The 20,308-nt window shown below is 44.4% G+C and overlaps 2 protein-coding genes across 8 annotated transcripts in view; one reads left to right on the top strand and one right to left on the bottom strand.

The window, feature by feature from the left end:
* The window catches only part of LCTL (lactase like), a 24,116-nt gene extending 5,020 nt beyond the window's left edge, over positions 1-19,096 (top strand). For 4 of the 5 annotated variants that reach the window (XM_032251044.1, XM_032251043.1, XM_032251045.1 and 1 more), the window contains 9 exons: positions 1,518-1,646; positions 2,043-2,138; positions 4,734-4,788; positions 4,885-5,046; positions 12,640-12,914; positions 13,713-13,839; positions 14,021-14,220; positions 15,947-16,010; positions 17,448-19,096. In XM_032251044.1, the coding sequence (XP_032106935.1) occupies positions 1,518-1,646; positions 2,043-2,138; positions 4,734-4,788; positions 4,885-5,046; positions 12,640-12,914; positions 13,713-13,839; positions 14,021-14,220; positions 15,947-16,010; positions 17,448-17,563 (1,224 nt within the window). In that variant the 3' untranslated portion in view covers positions 17,564-19,096. The remainder of the gene's footprint in view (positions 1-1,517; positions 1,647-2,042; positions 2,139-4,733; positions 4,789-4,884; positions 5,047-12,639; positions 12,915-13,712; positions 13,840-14,020; positions 14,221-15,946; positions 16,011-17,447) is intronic. The other variant, XM_032251046.1, reaches the window with a different exon arrangement.
* Positions 17,354-20,308, bottom strand: part of ZWILCH (zwilch kinetochore protein) — a 42,540-nt gene continuing 39,585 nt past the window's right edge. For all 3 annotated transcript variants that reach the window (XM_032251040.1, XM_032251042.1, XM_032251041.1), the window contains exons 18-19: positions 19,090-19,204; positions 17,354-17,702 (exon numbers count right to left, since the gene is read on the bottom strand). In XM_032251040.1, the coding sequence (XP_032106931.1) occupies positions 19,116-19,204 (89 nt within the window). In that variant the 3' untranslated portion in view covers positions 17,354-17,702; positions 19,090-19,115. The remainder of the gene's footprint in view (positions 17,703-19,089; positions 19,205-20,308) is intronic.

Genomic DNA, 20,308 nt, shown 5'->3' with positions numbered 1-20,308 from the left:
TTTTTTTTTTTTTTTGAGACATAGTCTTGTTTTATTGTCCAGGCTGGAGTGCAGTGGCGTGATCTCGGCTCACTGCAACCTCCGCCTCTGGGGTTCAAGTGATTCTCCTGTATCAGCCTCCCTAGTAGCTGGGATTACGGGTATGAGCTGCCACACCAGGCTAAATTATGTATTTTTAGTAGAGGTGGAGTTTCACCAAGTTGGCCAGGCTAGTCTGGAACTCCTGACCTCAGATGATCTGTGTGCCTTGGCCTCCCAAAGTGCTGGGATTACAGGCGTGAGACACCATGCCCGGCCACAAGCAATATTTCTTTCATTCAATAGGTCTCGCTACATCTTGAAGGGTCTAGGGTTATAGGCAGGGAGCACGCAGTGCTGGGTGCAAGGCCATGGGAGAGCAGAGTGGAAACAGGGCTTCTGGGGGGTACTGGGGAGAAGGTGGTCCCCTTGGTGTCCTGGAGAGTTTGGGCAGGGGGAGGGAGGAAAGGGTGTTTGCATGGCAAAGAGGGAAGCTGGGCAAGCAGTTCAGTTCAGTTAGAATTTGGGGAGCAGGCAGGAGAAGGAAAGATCAGAGGCTGGAGGGGTGGCTCGGGGAAGACCTCAAAGGCCTCAATGCTGAGCCAAGATGACTGAGCACTGGGGTTATTCTGTGGGATGGGAGCTTCCGGGGTCCTCTCACTGGGGAGGGCAGAGCAGGCTGTAGGGAGATGAACCTTCCAGCTTCTTCCCTGGCTGCTTTCACCAACCTGCCCCGTTAACATCCCCTCAAACCCACCAAGGAGAGCTGAATAGGTAGTCTCGATAGTGACAAGTCTTGGGAGAATTCTGCCATCATGAGCAGATGGCTTTGTTGGGAAAGCCCTCTGCCAAAGAAGGCAGATGTGCCCCAAGGCTTCTCGGAGCTTCCTGACGTCCGCATGGCCCTCAAAATCCTCATCAGAGGGCTCCTCCCAGCATCAGATCTCATTTCTCCAGAACTGAGACCCAAGATGCTTCTGCGTGATTAGGCCCCTTTCCCCAGCACCATTTTCTTTCTTTCTTCCTCTCTTTTTTTTTTTTTTTTTTTTTTTTTTTGAGATGGAGTCTCGCTCTGACACCCAAGCTAGAGTCCAGTGGTGTGATATCAGCTCACTGCAACCTCCACCTCCTAGGTTCAAGTGATTCTTCTGCTTCAGCCTCCCAAGTAGCTGGGACTATATGCATGTACCATCATGCCCGGCTAATTTTTTGTATCTTTAGTAGAGTTGGGGTTTCACCATATTGGCCAGGCTGGTCTTGAACTCCTGACCTCGTGATCCACCCTCCTCTGCCTCCCAAAGTGCTGGGATTACAGTCTTGAGCCTGTGCGCCTGATCACATTTTCTTAAATATTCAATCCATCCAGTTCTTTCTAAGCGTGAGTCCCGGTCTCCCTGTGCAGCCTCTCCCCGGTTCGTCTGAGGACTGTCACAGCTTATCTCCACATTTAAAATGCTTTGAGGTTCATTCATGGGGAACCTGCTTCTCTGTGTTCACAGCTGCTCCAGGTCAAATACGGCGGGTGGCAGAATGTGAGCATGGCCAACTACTTCAGAGACTATGCCAACTTGTGCTTTGAGGCCTTTGGGGACCGCGTGAAGCACTGGATCACATTCAGTGATCCTCGGGTAAGTGAGGCCCCTCCAGGTGAGAGAACGTGGCACTCCCTGCCACTTTTTTTTTTTTTTTTTTTGAGACGGAGTTTCGCTCATGTTACCCAGGCTGGAGTGCAATGGCGCGATCTCGGCTCACCACAACCTCCGCCTCCTGGGTTCAGGCAATTCTCCTGCCTCAGCCTCCTGAGTAGCTGGGATTACAGGCACGCACCACCATGCCCAGCTAATTTTTTGTATTTTTAGTAGAGACGGGGTTTCACCATGTTGACCAGGATGGTCTCGATCTCTTGACCTCGTGATCCACCCGCCTCGGCCTCCCAAAGTGCTGGGATTACAGGCGTGAGCCACCGCGCCCGGCCTCCCTGCCACTTCTTATGGATGCTGTGGTCCTGCTTGCTGTCCCTATAGGCAATGGCAGAAAAAGGCTATGAGACTGGCCACCACGCGCCGGGCCTGAAGCTCCGTGGCACCGGCCTGTACAAGACAGCACACCACATCATTAAGGTGAGGCGGGTCCTTCTGGTGGGGGAACAGCCTTGGGGTCAGCTCAGCCTACCCCGGGGGCTGTAGCTTGGTCAGCGTACTCCACAGCACCTTCCTTTCTGTGATGATTTGTGGAGGGCAGTTCCGGTAATCCAAGGTGCTGCTGGACACTGTGGCTGAGCCGTTGCAGCAGCTGCCAAGAGCTTACAGCCTAGCCAAGGGGGATGGAGCACATCCATGTGGAAATGTGTCAGCTATAGGCCCAAGCTGTGACAGGAGGAAGAAGGGGTGTGACAGTGAGCTAGGGGCTAAAATCTTCAATGAATGAACAGAAGTAACTGGGGTTGATCAAGGACAGCAGTAAGAGGAGTTAGAAATGGCCGTCAGAGCATGGACTTCAAAGAATCTGGGATTTTGGAGGAGGAAGGAAAAATAGCTTGGAAGCAGCAGTAATGAGCAAGCAGACTTCACCTTTGTCCTAGCTCAGAGGTACGTGGAGTGTGGTGGAAAAACAGCTTCTGCTCGAAGGCGCTGCCGTGGAGGTGGTCTTAGGGCCAGCAGGCATCAGTCACAGCAACAGAGTAAAGGGGACATTTGGAGAAGATGCTACAGGAAGGAAGGGCTACTGGAAAGCCTTGTCACTGGGGAGGAAATTAGGTCACATTACAGGGCACGTATGAGGATATGGATGATGGTAACTGGGCAACAGGGATACAAGGTATGTGGGATTGGCCCCAAAGGACACTTAAGAGAAGGTGGAGAATGTCTAAGCTGGAAGGCAAGGAGCCACTGGGTGACATACCAGACCCCCAAACTCACGTCAGGGAGGTCAGGGAGAACATTTTCTCATTCTTTTTACATTTGGCTTATGATTTCTTTTTCTTTTTTTTTATTTCTTTTTTCTTCTTACGTGCCTTTTTTTTTTTTTTTTTTTTTTTTTTTGAGACAGAGTCTCACTCTGTCACCCAGGCTGGAGTGCAATGGCACGATCTCGGCTCACTGCAATCTCCGCCTCCCAGGTTCAAGCGATTCTCCTGCCTCAGCCTCCTGAGTAGCTGGGATTATAGGTGTGTGCCACCACGCCCAGCTAATTTTTGTATTTTTAGTAGAGATGGGGTTTCAACATTTTGGCCAGGCTGGTCTTGAACTCCTGACCTTGTGATCCGCCCGCCTCGGCCTCCCAAAGTGCTAGGATTACAGGCATGAGCCACCGCGCCCGGCCTCTTATGATTTCTTAAATTGTGAATATTTAAAGGGCAGAAACTCAAGATATTTTTTTTTTTTTTTGAGACTGAATCTTGCCCTGTCACCCAGGCTGCTGTGCAGAGGCATGATCTCAACTCACCGCAACCTCCGCCTCCTGGATTCAAGCATTTCTCCTGCCTCAGCCTCCTGAGTAGCTGGGATTACAGGCATATGCTACCACACCCAGCTGATTTTTTTGTATTTTTGGTGGAGATGGGGTTTCATCATCTTGGCCAGGCTGGTCTCGAACTCCTGACCTTGTGATCCCCCCTCCTCGGCCTCCCAAAGTGCTGGGATTACAGGTGTGAGCCACCGCGCCCGACCTGAAGAGATGTGATTCTGATACTGTTTTGACATATTCCACTTCATCAGACAGTACCATGATTCACTTGGTTATTGCTGGTTGGTAAAAGGAAGTATAAGGAAAGAAGTTTGACAAAGGTTCTCTGTGAGTGACAACCCCAAATTCTATAGCCTTCAGATATTCAGGTCATCTGATATGGTGCTTCTCAAACTTTGACAAGCACCAAAATCATTTAATAATCGATTACTAAGCTGGGTGTGGTGGCACGTGCCTTTTGTCCCAGCTATTTGAGAGGCTGAGGCAGGAGGGAGAATCACTTGAGCCTAGGAGTTTAAGTCCAGCATAGGCAAGAAGCAAGACCCCATCTTAAAAAAAAGCTTATCAAAGCACAGATTGCTGGCCGAGCACGGGGCTCATGCCTATAATCCCAGCACTTTGGGAGGCCAAGGCGGACAGATCACTTGAGGTCAGGAGTTTGAGATCAGCCTGGCCAACATGGCAAAACCCTGTCTCTACTGAAAATAGAAAAATTAGCCAGGTGTGATGGCACGCACCTGAAGTCCCAGCTACTCAGGAGGCTGAGGCAGGAGAATCACTTGAACTCGGGAGGCGGGGGCCGAGATTGCACCACTGCACTCCAGCCTGGGCGACAGAGCATGACTGTCTCAAGGGAAACACACACACACACACACACACACACACACACACACACACACACTCACACTCTCTCTCTCTCTCTCTCTCTCTCTCTCTCTCTCACTCACTCTGCTGGGCCCCACTTTGAGTTTCTGATGCAGTAGGTCTGGTTAAGGGCCCATGGATTGGCATTTCTATTAAGTTCCCGGTGGATCCTGATGCTAAATAAAAACACAAAGTTGTTTGAGGCAGACTTAGAGCAAGTTTCATCTATAGTAGAAGGAAAATAAGTGCCTCCAGGAATCAGAGAAAGGAAGACAGGCTGGACTGATGAAAATGCTGGGTCTTCAGCTGGGCCTCTGGAGTTAGGAAGGAAAGGCTAGCCAGATTGAAAGCCAGGTGCCTGTGACGAATCTCTGCTCCCCTTTCAGGCCCACGCCCAAGCCTGGCATTCTTATAACACCACATGGCGCAGCAAGCAGCAAGGTGAGCTGTGCCCACACGTGTACCCAGGACGGCCAAGTCCCCGGAGCAGCAATGGCATGTCCACCTCCCACCCCCTTTTCTTTCTTTCCTTTTAAGGTCTGGTGGGAATTTCACTGAACTGTGACTGGGGGGAACCTCTGGACATCAGTAACCCCAAGGACATAGAGGCGGCTGAGAGATATCTACAGTTCTGTCTGGGCTGGTTTGCCAACCCCATTTATGCCGGTGACTACCCCCAAGTCATGAAGGACTATATTGGTGAGCCCAGTCTCATTTTAAACTGCAGATACCATGGCAAGTTATTGAGCCCACGTGAAATGAGCAAAAGGCAGGGGGATGAGGAGCTCATTGGGCCTGGGGGAGGTACTCAAGGGATAATCCAGACTCCAAAGAATTGAGAACCTGATATTTGAATTGGTAGGGAGGAACCCTAGACCTCTCAGTTTCCCTAGACCAGCCGGGTGTGGTGGCTCATGCCTGTAATCCCAGCACTTTGGGAGGCCGAGGTGGGCAGATCACAAGGTCAGGAGTTCAAGACCAACCTGACCAACATGGTGAAACCTCGTCTCTACTAAATAATACAAAAATTAGCTAGGTGTGGTGGCGGGCACCTGTAATCCCAGCTACTCAGGAGGCTGAGGTAGGAGAACCCCTTAAACCCAGGAGGCGGAGGTTGCAGTGAGCTGAGATAGAGCACTGCACTCCAGCCCGGGCAACAGAGTGAGACTCCATCTTTTTAAAAAAAAAAAAAAAAAAAAAAAAAAATTCCCTAGACCTGGCAATGGAGAATTTTTGGAACTCGTGGAAGAAAGTGGCAGTTCTTTATTAGGTTCTGCTGCCCTTCCCCTCCTCCACCCCACTTTAACTGCAGTCAGGCAGGAGACAGGTCAGATGCAGTCACGGGCCTGAGTCGGTTCTGCTGTCGGTTCTTTCTGTCAATGGAGAAATACTTCCCAAGCTCCGGTTTCCACAGTGTCCGAGAAGAGAACAAACACAGGTAAGGCTACAGGGATACATCAGGATGGAGGTTTTTCACTGCCATGTAACAGAAGATTCTACTAAAATGGCCTGAAGTAGGGAATTTATCAATCTCACCTGAGCCCAAGAAGGGTGATGCAGGGCTAGGTAATCCAGCCTTCAGGGCTGCCCTTGAGGACCCAGGCTCATTCTATCTTTCCACTCTGGCACCCTTAGTTAGCCTATCAAGGCCAGGCGTGGTGGCGCATGCCTGTAATCCCAGCACTTTGGGAGGCAGAGGCAGGCAGATCATGAGGTCAAGAGATCAAGACCATCCTCACCAACATGGTGAAACCCTGTCTCTATTAAAAATACAAAAATTAGCCGAGCATGGTGGTGAGCGCTTGTAATCCGAGCTACTCGGCAGGCTGAGATGGAAGAATCACTTGAACCAGGAGGCAGAGGTTGCAGTGAGCCGAGATTGGGCTACTGCATTCCAGCCTGGTCTCAGAGCGAGACTCCGTCTCAAAAAAATAAATAGCCCATCAACCAATCCTCGTGGCCACAAGGTGACTGCAGCAACTCCAGGCATCACATCTTTGAACCTCAACACACAAAGACAGAAAAAGGGGATCATGCTGTCCAAATATGTTTTGGGATGGGCCTTTTTGGCCTTTTTTTCCCAAATTTCTTTTTGTGGCAAAATACACGTAAAATTTACCTTTGTTGCCATTTTTAAGTGTACAGTTCAGTGGTATAAAACACATTCATAACGTGCTGCTGTTGCTGCCATCCATCTCCAGAACTCTTTATCTTGCAAAACTGACACTCTGCCGAGTCCCTGGCAACCACTATTCTACTGTCGCTATGACTTTGACTAAGTGTCTCGTGTAAGTGGAATCATACGGTATTTGTCTTTGTGTGACTGGCTCATTTTAGTTAGCATAATGTTCTCAAGGTTCATCCATTTTGTAGTATGTCAGAATTTCCTTCCTTTTTAAGGCTGAATAATATTCCATTGTCAGCCGGACGTGGTGGCTCACGCCTGTAATCCCAGCACTTTGGGAGCCTGAAGTGGGCAGATCACCTGAGATCAGGAGTTCAAGACCAGCCTGACCAACATGGCAAAAATCCCATCTCCACTAAACATACAAAAAATAGCCGGGTGTGGTGGTGGCACGTGCGTGTAATCCCAGCTACTCGGGAGGCTGAGGCAGGAGAATTGCCTGAACCCAGGAGGCGGAGGTTGCGGTGAGCCGAGATCGCGCCATTGCACTCCAGCCTGGGTAACAAGAGTGAAACTCCGTCTCAAAAAAAAAAAAAAAAAAAAAAAATTTTTTTTAAAATTCCATGAAGTCCAGTTTGTTCCTTTTGCCTATTTTTGTTGCCTGTGCCTTTAGTGTCAGAGTCAAGATATAATTGCCCTTAAACAATGATCAGAAGTATTAAGGAAAAAAAAAAGATAAAACTGCCTAATTAAATGTTATGGTGTTTTTGCTCTGTTTTCTTTTTTCTTTTTTTTTGATGGAGTCTCATTCTTTCACCCAGGCTGGAGTGCAATGTCGTGATCTCAGCTCGCTGCAGCCTCCGCCTCCCCAGTTCAAGCAATTCTTCCTCAGCCTCCCAAGTAGCTGGGATTACAGGCACCCGCCATCATGCCCACCTAATTTTCGTATTTTTGTAGAGATAGGGATTCACCATGTTGGCCAGGCTGATCTTGCACTCCTGATCTCAGCTGATCTGCCCACCTCAGCCTCTCCAGTGGCTCAAGCCTGTAATTTTTTCTTTCTTTTTTTTCTTCTTCTTCTTTTTTTTTTTTTTTTTTGAGACAGGGTCTCTTGCTCTGTCACCCAGGCTGGAGAGCAGTGGAGCGATCGTGACTCACTGCAGCCTCAACCTCCCCAGGCTCCAGTGATCCTCCCACCTCAGCCTCCTGAGGGACCGCAGGCACATACCACCATGCCCAGCTAATTTTTTGTAGACTTTGTAGAGACCGGGTTTCATCATGTAGCCCAAGCTGGTTTCAAAGCCCTAGGCTCAAGCTATCTGCCCACCTTGGTCTCCCAAAGTGCTGGGATTACAGGTGTGGGTTACCATGCCAGGCCATGTTTTCTTCTAAGGTGTTTTTTGAGACCGAGTACAGTGACATGATCTTGGCTCACTGCAACCTCTAGCTCTCAGATTCAAGTGATTCCCCTGCCTTAGCCTCCTGAGTAGCTGGGATTAAAGGTATGCACCACCATGTCTGTCTAATTTTTGTATTTTTAGGAGAGAGAGGGTTTTGCCATGTTGACCAGCCTGATCTTGAACTCCTGACCTCAGGAGTTCTGCCTGCCTCAGAGTTCTGCCTGCCTTGGCCTCCCAAAGTGCTGGGATTACAGGCGTGAGCCACCATGCGCAGCCTCTTCTAAGTCTTTTCGTTTTAGGTCTTGATCCATTTTTTGTGAAGAGTCCAATTTCATTCTTTTGCATGTGGATATCCAGTCCTCCCAGTACCTCTTATTGAAAAGAGTGCCCTTTCCCCACTGAATGGTGTTGGCACCCTTGACAAAATCGTTTCATCATTTACACGAGGGCTGCTTCTGGGCTCTTCACTCTATCCTGTTTGTCTTTTTGCCAATCACAGTGTTTTGATTATTGTAGCTTTGTAGGAAGTTTTAAACTCAGGAAATGTGAGCTCTCCAGCTTTGCACTTCTTTTTCAGTATTGTTATGACTATTCACAGTCACTGAGATTCCATACAAATCTTAGGATGGGTTTTTCTACTTGGCAAAAAAAAGTCATTGGGATTTTGAAAGGGACTATGTTTAATCTGTACATCACTTTGGATAGCACTGACATTTGACAACGTTAGGTCTAATCCAAGAACGTGACATATGTTTCCATTTATTTATGTTTAATTTCTTTCAGCAGTTTTTTGTAGGTTTTGTTATGCAAGTCTTTCATCTCTTTGGTTAATTTCTAAATATTTTTGTTTTTGATGCTAAGTGGTATTTTCTTATTTTCATTTTCAGATTGTTCATTGTTGATGTATAGAAATGTAACTGGTTTCTGTGTTACCTCTGTATGGAGCTAACTTGCCAAATTCACTTATTAGCTCTAACAAATTTTTTATGGTATCTTTAAGATTTTCTGTATATAAGATCATATCATCTGTGAACAGAGTTAATTTTTACTTCTTTTCTAATTTAGATGCCTTCTATTTTTCTTGTATAATTACTCTGGCTAGAACTCTCATTACCATATTGAATAGAACTGGTGAAAGCAGGTATCTTTTTCTTGTTCCTAAGTTTTGGTTTTTGTTTGTTTTGAGACAGAGTCTCTCACTGTTGCCGAGGCTGGAGTGCAGTGGTGCAATCTTGGCTTACTGCAATCTCTGCCTCCTGCCTCCTGGGTTCGAGCAATTCTTGGGCCTTGGCCACCCGAGTAGCTGGGATTACAGGCTCGGACCACCACGCCTGGCTAATTGTATTTTTAGTAGAAATAGGATTTTGCTATGTTGGCCAGGCTGGTCTTGAACTCCTGGTTTCAAGCGATCTGCCCACCTTGGCCTCCCAAATTATAGGAATTACAGGTGTGAACCAGTGTGCCCAGCCATTCCTCTTAACTATTTTAAAGAACAAGAAAAATCTTCCCAGGAAACAGCTTCTGTCCCTTTGTGCCTCAAGGGACAGAACGGTCACATGCTTAGGTCAGGTGATGCCCCAGACCATCATGACCAGGGAGAGGCTGGAGAGGAAGGGGCACAGAAGAAGACAGGCACAGGACTACTGGGTAGGCGACCGGCAGTGTCTGAGCATAGAAATTTAAACGTATTATCCCTGATTTAAAGGAAAAGGAGAGACACAAAAATAACGCTGTAATTGGGTTACGATTTCATGCAACAAAGCTGCTTGAGGTGTCTGAAAAATGCAATGCCTCTTTCTAAAACACATTTATCAAACAGACTTATCTGGAACGGGAGGTAGCAAGTTCTCATTCCAACTCTGCCACTAACTAGTGAGTAACTGGGCAAGGTGCTTCACCTCTTTGCCTCTTAATATTATCATATTATCTGAAAATGAAGGCATTAGACAAAATCTGATTTTGTTTTTGTTTGAGACAGAGTCTTACTCTGTCACCCACGCTGGAGTGCAGTGGCATGATCTGGGCTCACTGCAACCTCCGTCTCCCAGGTTCAAGTGATTCTCCTGCCTCAGCCTCCTGAGTAGCTGAGACTACAAGCACCCGCCACCACACCTGGCTAATTTTGTATTTTTAGTAGAGATGGGGTTTCACTATGTTGGCCAGGCTGGTCTCAAACTCCTGATTTCAGGTGATCCGCCCGCCTCAGCCTCTCAAAATGCTGGATTACAGGTGTGAGCCACCTTGCCTGGCTGACAAAATATTTAAAAATCTTTTGGTGGCAACCAGTTCTTTGACACATCTATACACATACACTCAAAATCTTGACAATGATTTCCTCAACATGCGCAAGGAAAAAGCCTTCATGAAGGGACTGACAGGGCCCACGTCCCTGTAGACACAACTTATTCACACGGTGCATTCATTCTCTTGGGACCCTCAGAGGCCCATTGCAGGTGCCACAAAAAGATTGCATTAAAAAGCCAAATCGACTGTTTGTCAGAGAGCACTTAATGCCAATAATCCCAGCCCCTACCAACTCCAATTTTGTGATGATGCACGTGGGGAACAGGCTGAACTTTTCTTTTGCACAATGCTGAAAGAAGGATCCTCTAAGTTAGTTTTATTTAGTACTGCAAGCATTCTGCCTGAAGTCTTGTTCACAAATTACTTCCAGGCCTCTTAGAAGTACTCTTTTAGATTGAGACCAACATGGTGAAATCCTATCTCTACTAATAATACAGAAATTAGCTGGGCATGGTGGCACACGCCTGTAGTCCCAGCTACTCAGGAGGCTGAGGCAGGAGAATCACTTGAACCCGGGAGGTGGAGGTTGCAGTGAGCTGAGACTGCGCCACTGCACTCCAGCCTGGCGACAGAGCAAGACTCTGTCTCAGAAGAAAAAAGGTACTCTTTTACTCACAGTAAATATATAAACAAAAGCGCTTCCAGATCAGTGCCGTTCAACAGAACTTTCCACAGTGACGGAAGTGTTCTATGTATGTGCTATCCAATTATCCAGTACAACAGCTTCTAGCCACTAGTGTGTACTAAAATTTTTAAAAATTAAACAACATTAAAATGCAATCCTTCGGTCACTATATTTTAATAGCCACATGCAGCAAGTGACTGCTGTATTACTGCAGGGGCACGGACGATAGCTGGTGGTTTTTCTTAAGTCAGTAAATGCAACCGAAATAACATGCTGATATTTTATTCGCTTTATGCTAATATCTTAAAAGTATTTAACAACACCAACTTTGTAATCATTTTATATAAACTATTCACTTTATAACTAGTCTTAGGGTTATATTTTAGATCAATTCATGGGAAATGTTTTTCTTTATATATTAAAAACCATTTTTACATAGTTCACACATGGATATGTCTCACATTTTTTAGAAAAGTATGAAGTCAGGTCTCTCTCCCTTCCTCCCCAGAAGCAAGTATATGTCCAGAGATGGATTGTGCATATGGTCAGTGTGTATACTTGCGATTAGATGCAACATTCTGAAGCTTGTTTTCACTGAAACATACATCCTGGCAAGCTTTCCACATCGCTCTAGAAAGTGCCACCTCATTTGTTCTAATGGCTGCAGTGTTGAACTGATGGATATTTCATCATTTATGTAACCAGTCCCTCCTGACAGACACTGAGGTTGTTTCCAAGCTGTTGCTACTCAGTCTATAATGAAGATCCTTGTACACACACCCCTTTACATGTGTGAGTAAAGTGTAAACAGATTTGGAATTGGTCAGTGAAAGAACATTTGCTTTTATAACTTTCAAAGATAGGACACACCATCGCTGGCCTTCCAGTTCCCTTCCCAGAGGCAGCTAAAATTACCCATTTTTATTTTTTAATTTTTTGTAATGGAGTTTCACTCTTATTGCCCAGGCTAGAGTGCAACGGAGCAATCTTGGCTCACTGCAACCTCCGCCTACTGGGTTCAAGTGATTATCCTGCCTCAGCCTCCTAAGTAGCTGGGATTACAGATGCGTGCTACCACACCCAGCTAATTTTTATATTTTTAGTAGATACGGGTTTCACCATGTTGCCCAGGCTGGTCTCAAACTCCTGACCTCATGATACGCCTGCCTCAGCCTCCCAAAGTGCTGGGATTACAGGCAAGTGCCATGGCACCCGGCCAAATTACCCATTTTTAAGGAACAATATAGGGGCCCAAGTCATCTTTTTTTCCAGTTGGCTACACACCACTTATTGAGTAATCTGTGAAAATACTACTATTTTTTTTTTTTTTTTTTTTTTTTTTTTTGAAACGGAGTTTCACTCATGTTACCCAGGCTGGAGTGCAATGGTGCGATCTCGGCTCACCGCAACTTCCGCCTCCTGGGTTCAGGCAATTCTCCTGCCTCAGCCTCCTGAGTAGCTGGGATTACAGGCACGCGCCACCATGCCCAGCTAATGTTTTTGTATTTTTAGTAGAGACGGGGTTTCACCATGTTGACCAGGATGGTCTCGATCTCTTGACCTCGTGATCCTCCCGCCTCGGCCTCCCAAAGTGCTGGGATTACAGGCTTGAGCCACCGCGCCCGGCCCCGAAAATACTACTTTTAAGTGATAAAAACTCATACATTTTTTGGACAGTATTGAAATTTCAAAAATTCCATGTTGAATGGCTAAGGTTACACTTCCCATGCAGATGAATCATAAAGCCCAGCTTTTATGTCAACATGTCACTGTCATGAAACAACACAGTGATGGGGGAAAATCAGGCATTGTTAAACTCTACTTTTCTCTCTCCAAAGGAAGAAAGAGTGCGGAGCAAGGCCTGGAGATGTCGAGGTTACCAGTGTTCTCACTCCAGGAGAAGAGCTACATTAAAGGCACATCTGACTTCTTGGGATTAGGTCATTTTACTACTCGGTACATCACGGAAAGGAACTACCCCTCCCGCCAGGGCCCCAGCTACCAGAACGATCGTGACTTGATAGAACTGGTTGACCCAGACTGGCCAAATCTGGGGTCTACATGGCTGTATGCTGTGCCATGGGGATTCAGGAGGCTCCTCAACTTTGCTCAGGTGATTCTCACATTAACCTATTCGAAGGACATTTAGATTGAATTCATGTTCTTAAAGCTTTAGCTCAGGTCCATACATTAGAAAGTTAATAAGATAAACCTAGTTACTCATATTTCGGAGGCTAAGTATTGGCCTTACAGACTCGTGCCTACCATGCGTAACCATTTGTATGTACGTACCTTTAGCTGACATTCTTATCCCACATACTTATTTTGCTGTCCTCCTCACCTAAACTGGAATATGTGGCAAAGAACAAGACCAAAGTACGTGTTGCCTCCTCCAACAACGCTTTTTTTTTTTTGGGAGATGGAGTCTTGCTTGGTCGCCCAGGCTGGAGTGCGGTGGCACAGTCTCGGCTCACTGCAACCTCTGCCTCCCAGGTTCAAGCGATTCTCATGTCTCAGCCTCCCAAGTAGCTGGGATTACAAGTGCCTGCCACCAAACCTGGCTAATTTTTGTATTTTTAGTAGAGGCAGGGTTTTGCCATGTTGGTCTTGAACTACTGACCTCAGGTGATTGGCCTACCTTGGCCTCCCAAAGTGCTGGGATTACAGGCGTGAGCCACCGTATCCAGGAACGATGCTCATGTGTTGAGAAATACATTCTTCATATGAACCTGTTGCCTGCCTACATTAATCTCTAAATAAGCATGTTATCTGACATCTACTAAATGTGAAAATATACTTGATTAGAATTTGGCAGGCTTGAATATGTGTTCCTATCTGGGCCTCTGATCAGAAACCTACCTGTAGTACGGTTATAATTTTTAAAATATTTGTTGGTATGACTCACTTTCAGACTCAATATGGCAATCCTCCCATATATGTGATGGAAAATGGAGCATCTCAGAAATTCCACTGTACTCAATTATGTGATGAGTGGAGAATTCAATACCTTAAAGGATACATAAATGAAATGCTAAAAGGTGAGACGCAAACCAAGTCTGCACATTTTCCACTTAACTGAGACAAAATATGATTAACACACATGATCCACTGCAACTTGCTTCTAAATGTCATAAATGAAAACATTTTAACATTCTCTTCGCAGTTTTATTTTTCTAAGTAAATGAAATATATTTACAATGGAATAAAATGTCTTTGCAGCTATAAAAGATGGTGCTAATATAAAGGGGTATACTTCCTGGTCTCTGTTGGATAAGTTTGAATGGGAGAAAGGATACTCAGATAGATATGGATTCTACTACGTTGAATTTAACGACAGAAATAAGCCTCGCTATCCAAAGGCTTCGGTTCAATATTACAAGAAGATTATCATTGCCAGTGGGTTTCCCAATCCAAGAGAGGTAGGCCTAATTATCAATGTTACCTGTTCTGAACTTGAGAAGAGCTAGGTAGCTGGAACACACACAGCTTGGCAAGTACCTCTCCTCTTTCCTCCATGAAAGAGGGAAGACAGGAGTATGAGCATGGCCGTTTATTTCACCCCTTTGCGCATTTGCTTAGGATGGAGCAAGCACTCCATAAACTTCAGTACCAGGGCACGACCAGAGGTTATGCAGGAGTTCCGTTTGCTTTCAGCTATGATGGGGCAAAATTAAGAGACTTCTAGTTGAATGTTACTGTAAATCTGTGTCTTAATGCAAACAAATACCTATTCTTCAACATATATGAAAACATTTAAGTAAATCAAACGTATAATTATCATAGCATTTTCATCTATCTTCCAGCCACGCAGCAGAGCCATACAAACACAGGCTTCAAAGTAAGATCTAAAGTAATCTACCATATTTTCTTTTCTTTTCTTTTTTTGGAGACAGTCTTGCTCTGTCTCCCAGGCTGGAGTGCAGTGGCACGATCTTGGCTCAGTGCAACTTCCACCTCCCAGGTTCAAGCAATTCTCCCGCCTCAGCCTCCTGAGTAGCTGGGATTACAGGTGCGTGCCACCACACCTGGCTAATTTTTGCATTTTTAGTGGAGATGAGGGATTACAGGTGTGAGCCACCATGCCTGGCCCAAACATTTGCAATAACCTGAAAATTTTTCTAGCAGCCCTCTATTCTCTATGTGGAGGCACCAGTTGGTAGGGAATATAAACCCTAATTTAGAGTGTCTTGGCAGGTACAGTGGCTCACGCCTGTAACCCCAGCACCTTGCGAGGCTGGAGTGACAGGACTGCTCGAGGCCAAGTGTTCAAGACCAGCATAGGCAACACAGCGAGATCTCGTTTCTACAAAAAATTTAAAAATCAGCTGGATGTGGAGGCGTGCCTTAGTCCCAGCTACTTGGGAGACTGAGGCGTTGAGGATCACTTGAGCCCAAGAGTCTGAGGCTGCAGCGAGCTATGACTGCTGCACTGTACTCCAGCCTGAGCAACAGACCAAGACTCTGTTTCTAAAAATTAAAATAGGCCAGGTGTGATGGCTCACGCCTGTTAATCCCAGCACTTTGGGAGGCTCAGGTGGGTGGAGCATGAGGTCAAGAAATCAAGACCATCCTGGCCATGGTGAAACTCCATCTCTACTAAAAACACAAAACTTTAGCTAGGCATGGTGGCATGCACCTATAGTCCCAGGTACTCAGGAGGCTGAAGCAGGAGAATTGTTTGAACCCGGGAGGTGGTGGTTGCAGTGAGCCGAGATCACGCCACAGCACTCCAGCCTGGGCAACAGAGTGAGACTCTGTCTGAAAAAAAATTTTTTTAAATAAAAAGTGTCTTAATAAAAATAGTTTTAAAAAGTATATCTCATTTGTTTACCAAAAGTATTTTAAGGTGAACCCAGTAGGACTATTAAATGGAAGCAGTAACTCATAGCCATATAGCATTTGCTACTTTTACATGATTAGAAAAGCACTAGCCTGCACACTCAAGAACAAAGACTGTTCTTTGACTCCCTGACTGATGTACATGGATGTAAATATTAACTAATTTAAACTACAAGTAAAGATGATTTTAAAACAAACTATAAGATAGACTTATAAAAATATTTTATCCCACATTTATTTCAAAAATGATTTGAAACAGCAAAAAATTAGTCTTAAGACATTACTTATCAAGTGGCTTTTTATCAGGTGGAAAGTTGGCACCAGAAAGCTTTGGAAACTTGCTCTATCAACAATCAGATGCTTGCTGCAGGTGAGTCAGTACGTTTTCATATTTTCCTTTAGTAATTAAGTAATTATATATGTCGTTACCAAAATCTCGAAATGTGACTCTACTTGAAGTCAATCTTCCAAAACTGCTTACGATTAAAATCAGGTTTCTTTACTTTGAAGCAATGTCAAATTTCTTTTTATAGGCCGGGCGCGGTGGCTCACGCCTGTAATCCCAGCACTTTGGGAGGCCGAGATGGGTGGATCACGAGGTCAAGAGATCGAGACCATCCTGGTCAACATGGTGAAACCCCGTCTCTACTAAAAAAATACAAAAAATCAGCTGGGCATGGTGGCGCATGCCTGTAATCCCAGCTACTCAGGAGGCTGAGGCAGGAGAATTGCCTGAACCCAGGAGGCGGAGGTTGCGGTCAGCCGAGATCGCGCCATTGCACTCCAGCCTGGGCAAAAAAACAAGAGCGAAACTCCGTCTCAAAAAAAAAAAAAAAAAAATAATAAAAAAAAAAAATTCTTTTTATAAGCATTTTAAACATAAATAACCTACCATGAAAGAGAAACATTTTATCCATTCAAGTTTTATCCTTTTGGAATCATACTATGAATTTATATACCTACTGTTTTTGTTACAGTGTGTTTGAGCACGGAGAGGAAAAGCCAACCATTATACCAAATGGGATGAAGATGAAAAGAACGCTTGAGATCTTATGTTTGTTCATTTGGCAAGCAATTATTAAGCATTCACTACTTGCCAAGGAATGTTTTAAGTCATGAGATATAGCAGTGAACAAGACGAGGTCACTGTCTTGATAGGAGACATCATTTCCTATGCAATGGATCTAAAAAGATCAGAGATGTCAAATAACAAAGATGCAACTATGCATCAGGAAATGCCAACACATATCATTTGTTTCTTTGAATTTTATCTTTATTTCTCCATAAGGACAATCAGAGAAATATACTTCCTTTTCTAACAAACTCATCTTTAATGCGGTAGTGGTGGTGGAAGGTGCTAGACCCAATCTTACAAAACTAGCTATTTTACAGGCCACGCCAGCAACATGCACCAACCCCCAGCAAATTTAAATAATCAGGCAATATTAAGAATGTATATTCCATTAAACTAAACAATGTTGAAACACGGTACAGAATTCACTGAGGAGCCTGTGAACTCCTTGTGAAGATGTCCAGAGCTTTATTTATCTCAGTGACCGGAGTACCAAGCACACAAACTAAAAGTGGCTATTAGATCAGTGGCCACTACTTGATCAATAATATACACGACATTTGCTGTTAATTAACTCTTAGATTATTATTCAACCATACAAGAACTACCATAATTTCTGTTTTCAGGTTATAGGAATACACAAGTTTTTCCAATACAGTTAAAGCTTTTGGGATAAAACTGTACTAACAAGATCCTGTTCTCATTTGTGGTCCTTGTTCTCTTTTGTCATTTCAGAGCCCTTGCTACGTCACATGCAAATGGTTACGGAGGTCGTGGTACCTACTGTCTGCTCCCTCTGCATTCTCATCGCTGCTGTTCTGCTAATGCTCCTTATGAGGAGGCAGAGCTGAGACAGGATTACCAATTTCGGAGCTTCATAAGAGAATCTTCAGGATCTTCGTCCCTTTTCTCCTTTCAGGGTTTACATATATTTCTGTTTTCAGGTTCTACAATAATTACCTTTTCTTCTCTTTGTCTTTTTGGCTTGTGCTGGGATTTAAGAATTAGAAAATAAAAATAAGCAGAAATTAAAAAAAAATCACTTGTAATCTCACCCCTCCTAAAGTTAATGTTAACTTTTTACTGTATATAATGAATGTATATTATGAATTATTTACAAAAATGGGGTCATAGTATACAAACTATTGTGACTTGACAGTTTATCACTCTAAAATCTGTCCAAAAATATTACTTTAATATTCAAAGGACTGCCATCTCAGCACCATCCTATACCTGATAGATGAAATCAGTCTGGTCAGGTGCAGTGGCTCATGCCTGTAATCCCAGCACTTTGGGAGGCTGAGACGGGTGAATCACTTGAGGCCAGAAGTTCGAGACCAACCTGGCCAACATGGTTGAACCCTGTCTGTACTAAAAATACAAAAACTAAGCATGGTGGTGGGTGCCTGTAATCCCAGCTACTCGGGAAGCTGAGGCAGGAGAATCACTTGGGAGGTGAAGATTGCAGTGAGCTGAGATCACGCCACTGCACTCCAGCCTGAGCAACAGAGAAGACTCCGTCTTAAAAGAGAAAAGAAATCCATAGGTAACGATCCTTCCAGGTTGTAAATATTATTAGCCACGCACAGAAAAGTGTGAGGTGGGTATCAAGTAAATGAGCACATACACTCTTCTGACACAAATGCTGACTAAATTCAACTTGCTTTATTCCATGAAATACCTCAAAGAAATATATGTTTACTTATTATCTTCTAGGTAACTCAGTATCTTGTTTTTTATAATAAAGATTCATTTTACTCTTAACTGTTAAAATGCTAAAATTAATTGATTTCCATTTATTTTGGGGATAAAACATGGCTTAAGAACAACCTTTGCAAATCAACAGGAAGTAAAAAAAAATCGCATGCATTTTACTTATTTGATTTTACTAAATACTGTTTCTGAAACTGAAAAAGACAGTAGAAAATGTCATTCCATTAATTCTTTTGGTTAATATGATCTCAAAACATTTTAAGAACAGTATTTACATCTGGGGCTAGTCCTGTGATTGGGCTGGAATAAAACTGCTTGTAACAAAACTTTGCTCTTAACGACAAATCGATATTCCTGTTCAGGGTTTTCTCTTCCATGGTTTCAAAATCAAACGCACTTTCTACTACATATACAGATTTTTAATGCAAAGATATTACCACTCAATTTTTTTTTATCTCTGGTTTTAGGATGAAACTGACCTATTCAGTTGACTACAAAAGGTAGAAAAGAGCTGCACTGCTCAGCAGCAACTGGTAAGTCTTTTATATGATTACTCATAATCCTCATTCCTACTGTGTGAATCAACATTGATGTAGAAAGAACTAGACGTAAGGTACTTAATTACAAAGTAGCTGACAAAGAGGCTAAAGGTGAACATAAATACCTTGCAGAAGGCTCCATCAGCACAATTCACTTGAAATGCACCTGGCTGCAGGTAACCAGGTTAGTAAAGGATATCCTTTCTTCCAGGCTACCATTTAGTGTTAATTCCGAAAAATCTGCAATAAACAAAAAAGAGTGAGATCAGAATTGGTTAATGTCCTGCTTGCTTTTCTACCATGTAGAATGCTGAATTTACAACAATACGATAACCTTCGCCTCCCAAAGTGCTGGGATTACAGGTGTGAGCCACATGTTTTCTTCTTTAAAAGACATGTTTCTTCTTAAAATTTTTTAAAGAATACCTTTTTTTTTTTTTTTTTTTCTGTACTATTAGAAGTAGAGTCCTTAGCATGTTTCTTCTTTAAAAAACAATAGACATAGATAGAATGTTTAGTTTAGGTTGGTGGTTCTCAGCCACAGTTGTACAACAGAATCACCTGAAGAGCTTTACAAATTACTGATGTCCTGTCTGTACTCCCAGAGATTCTGATTTACTTGGTATGAGCAAAAGAACTTTTCTTTTTCCTTTGAGACAGGGTCTCACTCTGTTACCCAGGCTGGAGTGCAGTGGCACAACCTCAGCTCACTGTAGCCTCAACCTCCTGGGCTCAACTAATTCTCCCACATCAGCCTCCCAAGTAGGTAGGACTATAGGCACATGTCACCACATGCAGCTAATTTTTGTATTTTTTTGTACAGATGGTGTCCCACTGTGTTACTCAGGCTGGTCTTGAACTCTTAGATGCCAAGTGATCATCCTGCCTTAGCCTCCCAAAGTGCTAGGATTACAATCGTGAGCCACTGCACCTAGCTTAGGCAACAGAATTTTAAAAGCTCCACAGAGGCTGGGCGCGGTGGCTCAAGCCTGTAATCCCAGCACTTTGGGAGGCCCAGGCGGGTGGATCACGAGGTCAAGAGATCGAGACCATCCTGGTCAACATGGTGAAACCCCGTCTCTACTAAAAATACAAAAAATTAGCTGGGCATGGTGGTGCGTGCCTGTAGTCCCAGCTACTCAGGAGGCTGAGGCAGGAGAATTGCCTGAACCCAGGAGGCGGAGGCTGCGGTGAGCCGAGATCGTGCCATTGCACTCCAGCCTGGGTAACAAGAGCGAAACTCCGTCTCAAAAAAAAAATAAATAAATAAAATAAAAGCTCCACAGATGATTCCAGTGTTTAGCCCAAAGCGGGCTATCTGCGCTACCACCATTCCACCTCTCA

This window comes from Sapajus apella, unplaced genomic scaffold, assembly GCF_009761245.1.
Source record: "Sapajus apella isolate SASKATOON/1434 unplaced genomic scaffold, GSC_monkey_1.0 scaffold74, whole genome shotgun sequence".
Taxonomy (NCBI): domain Eukaryota; kingdom Metazoa; phylum Chordata; class Mammalia; order Primates; family Cebidae; genus Sapajus; species Sapajus apella.
This window is presented reverse-complemented; position numbering and strand designations above follow the sequence as displayed.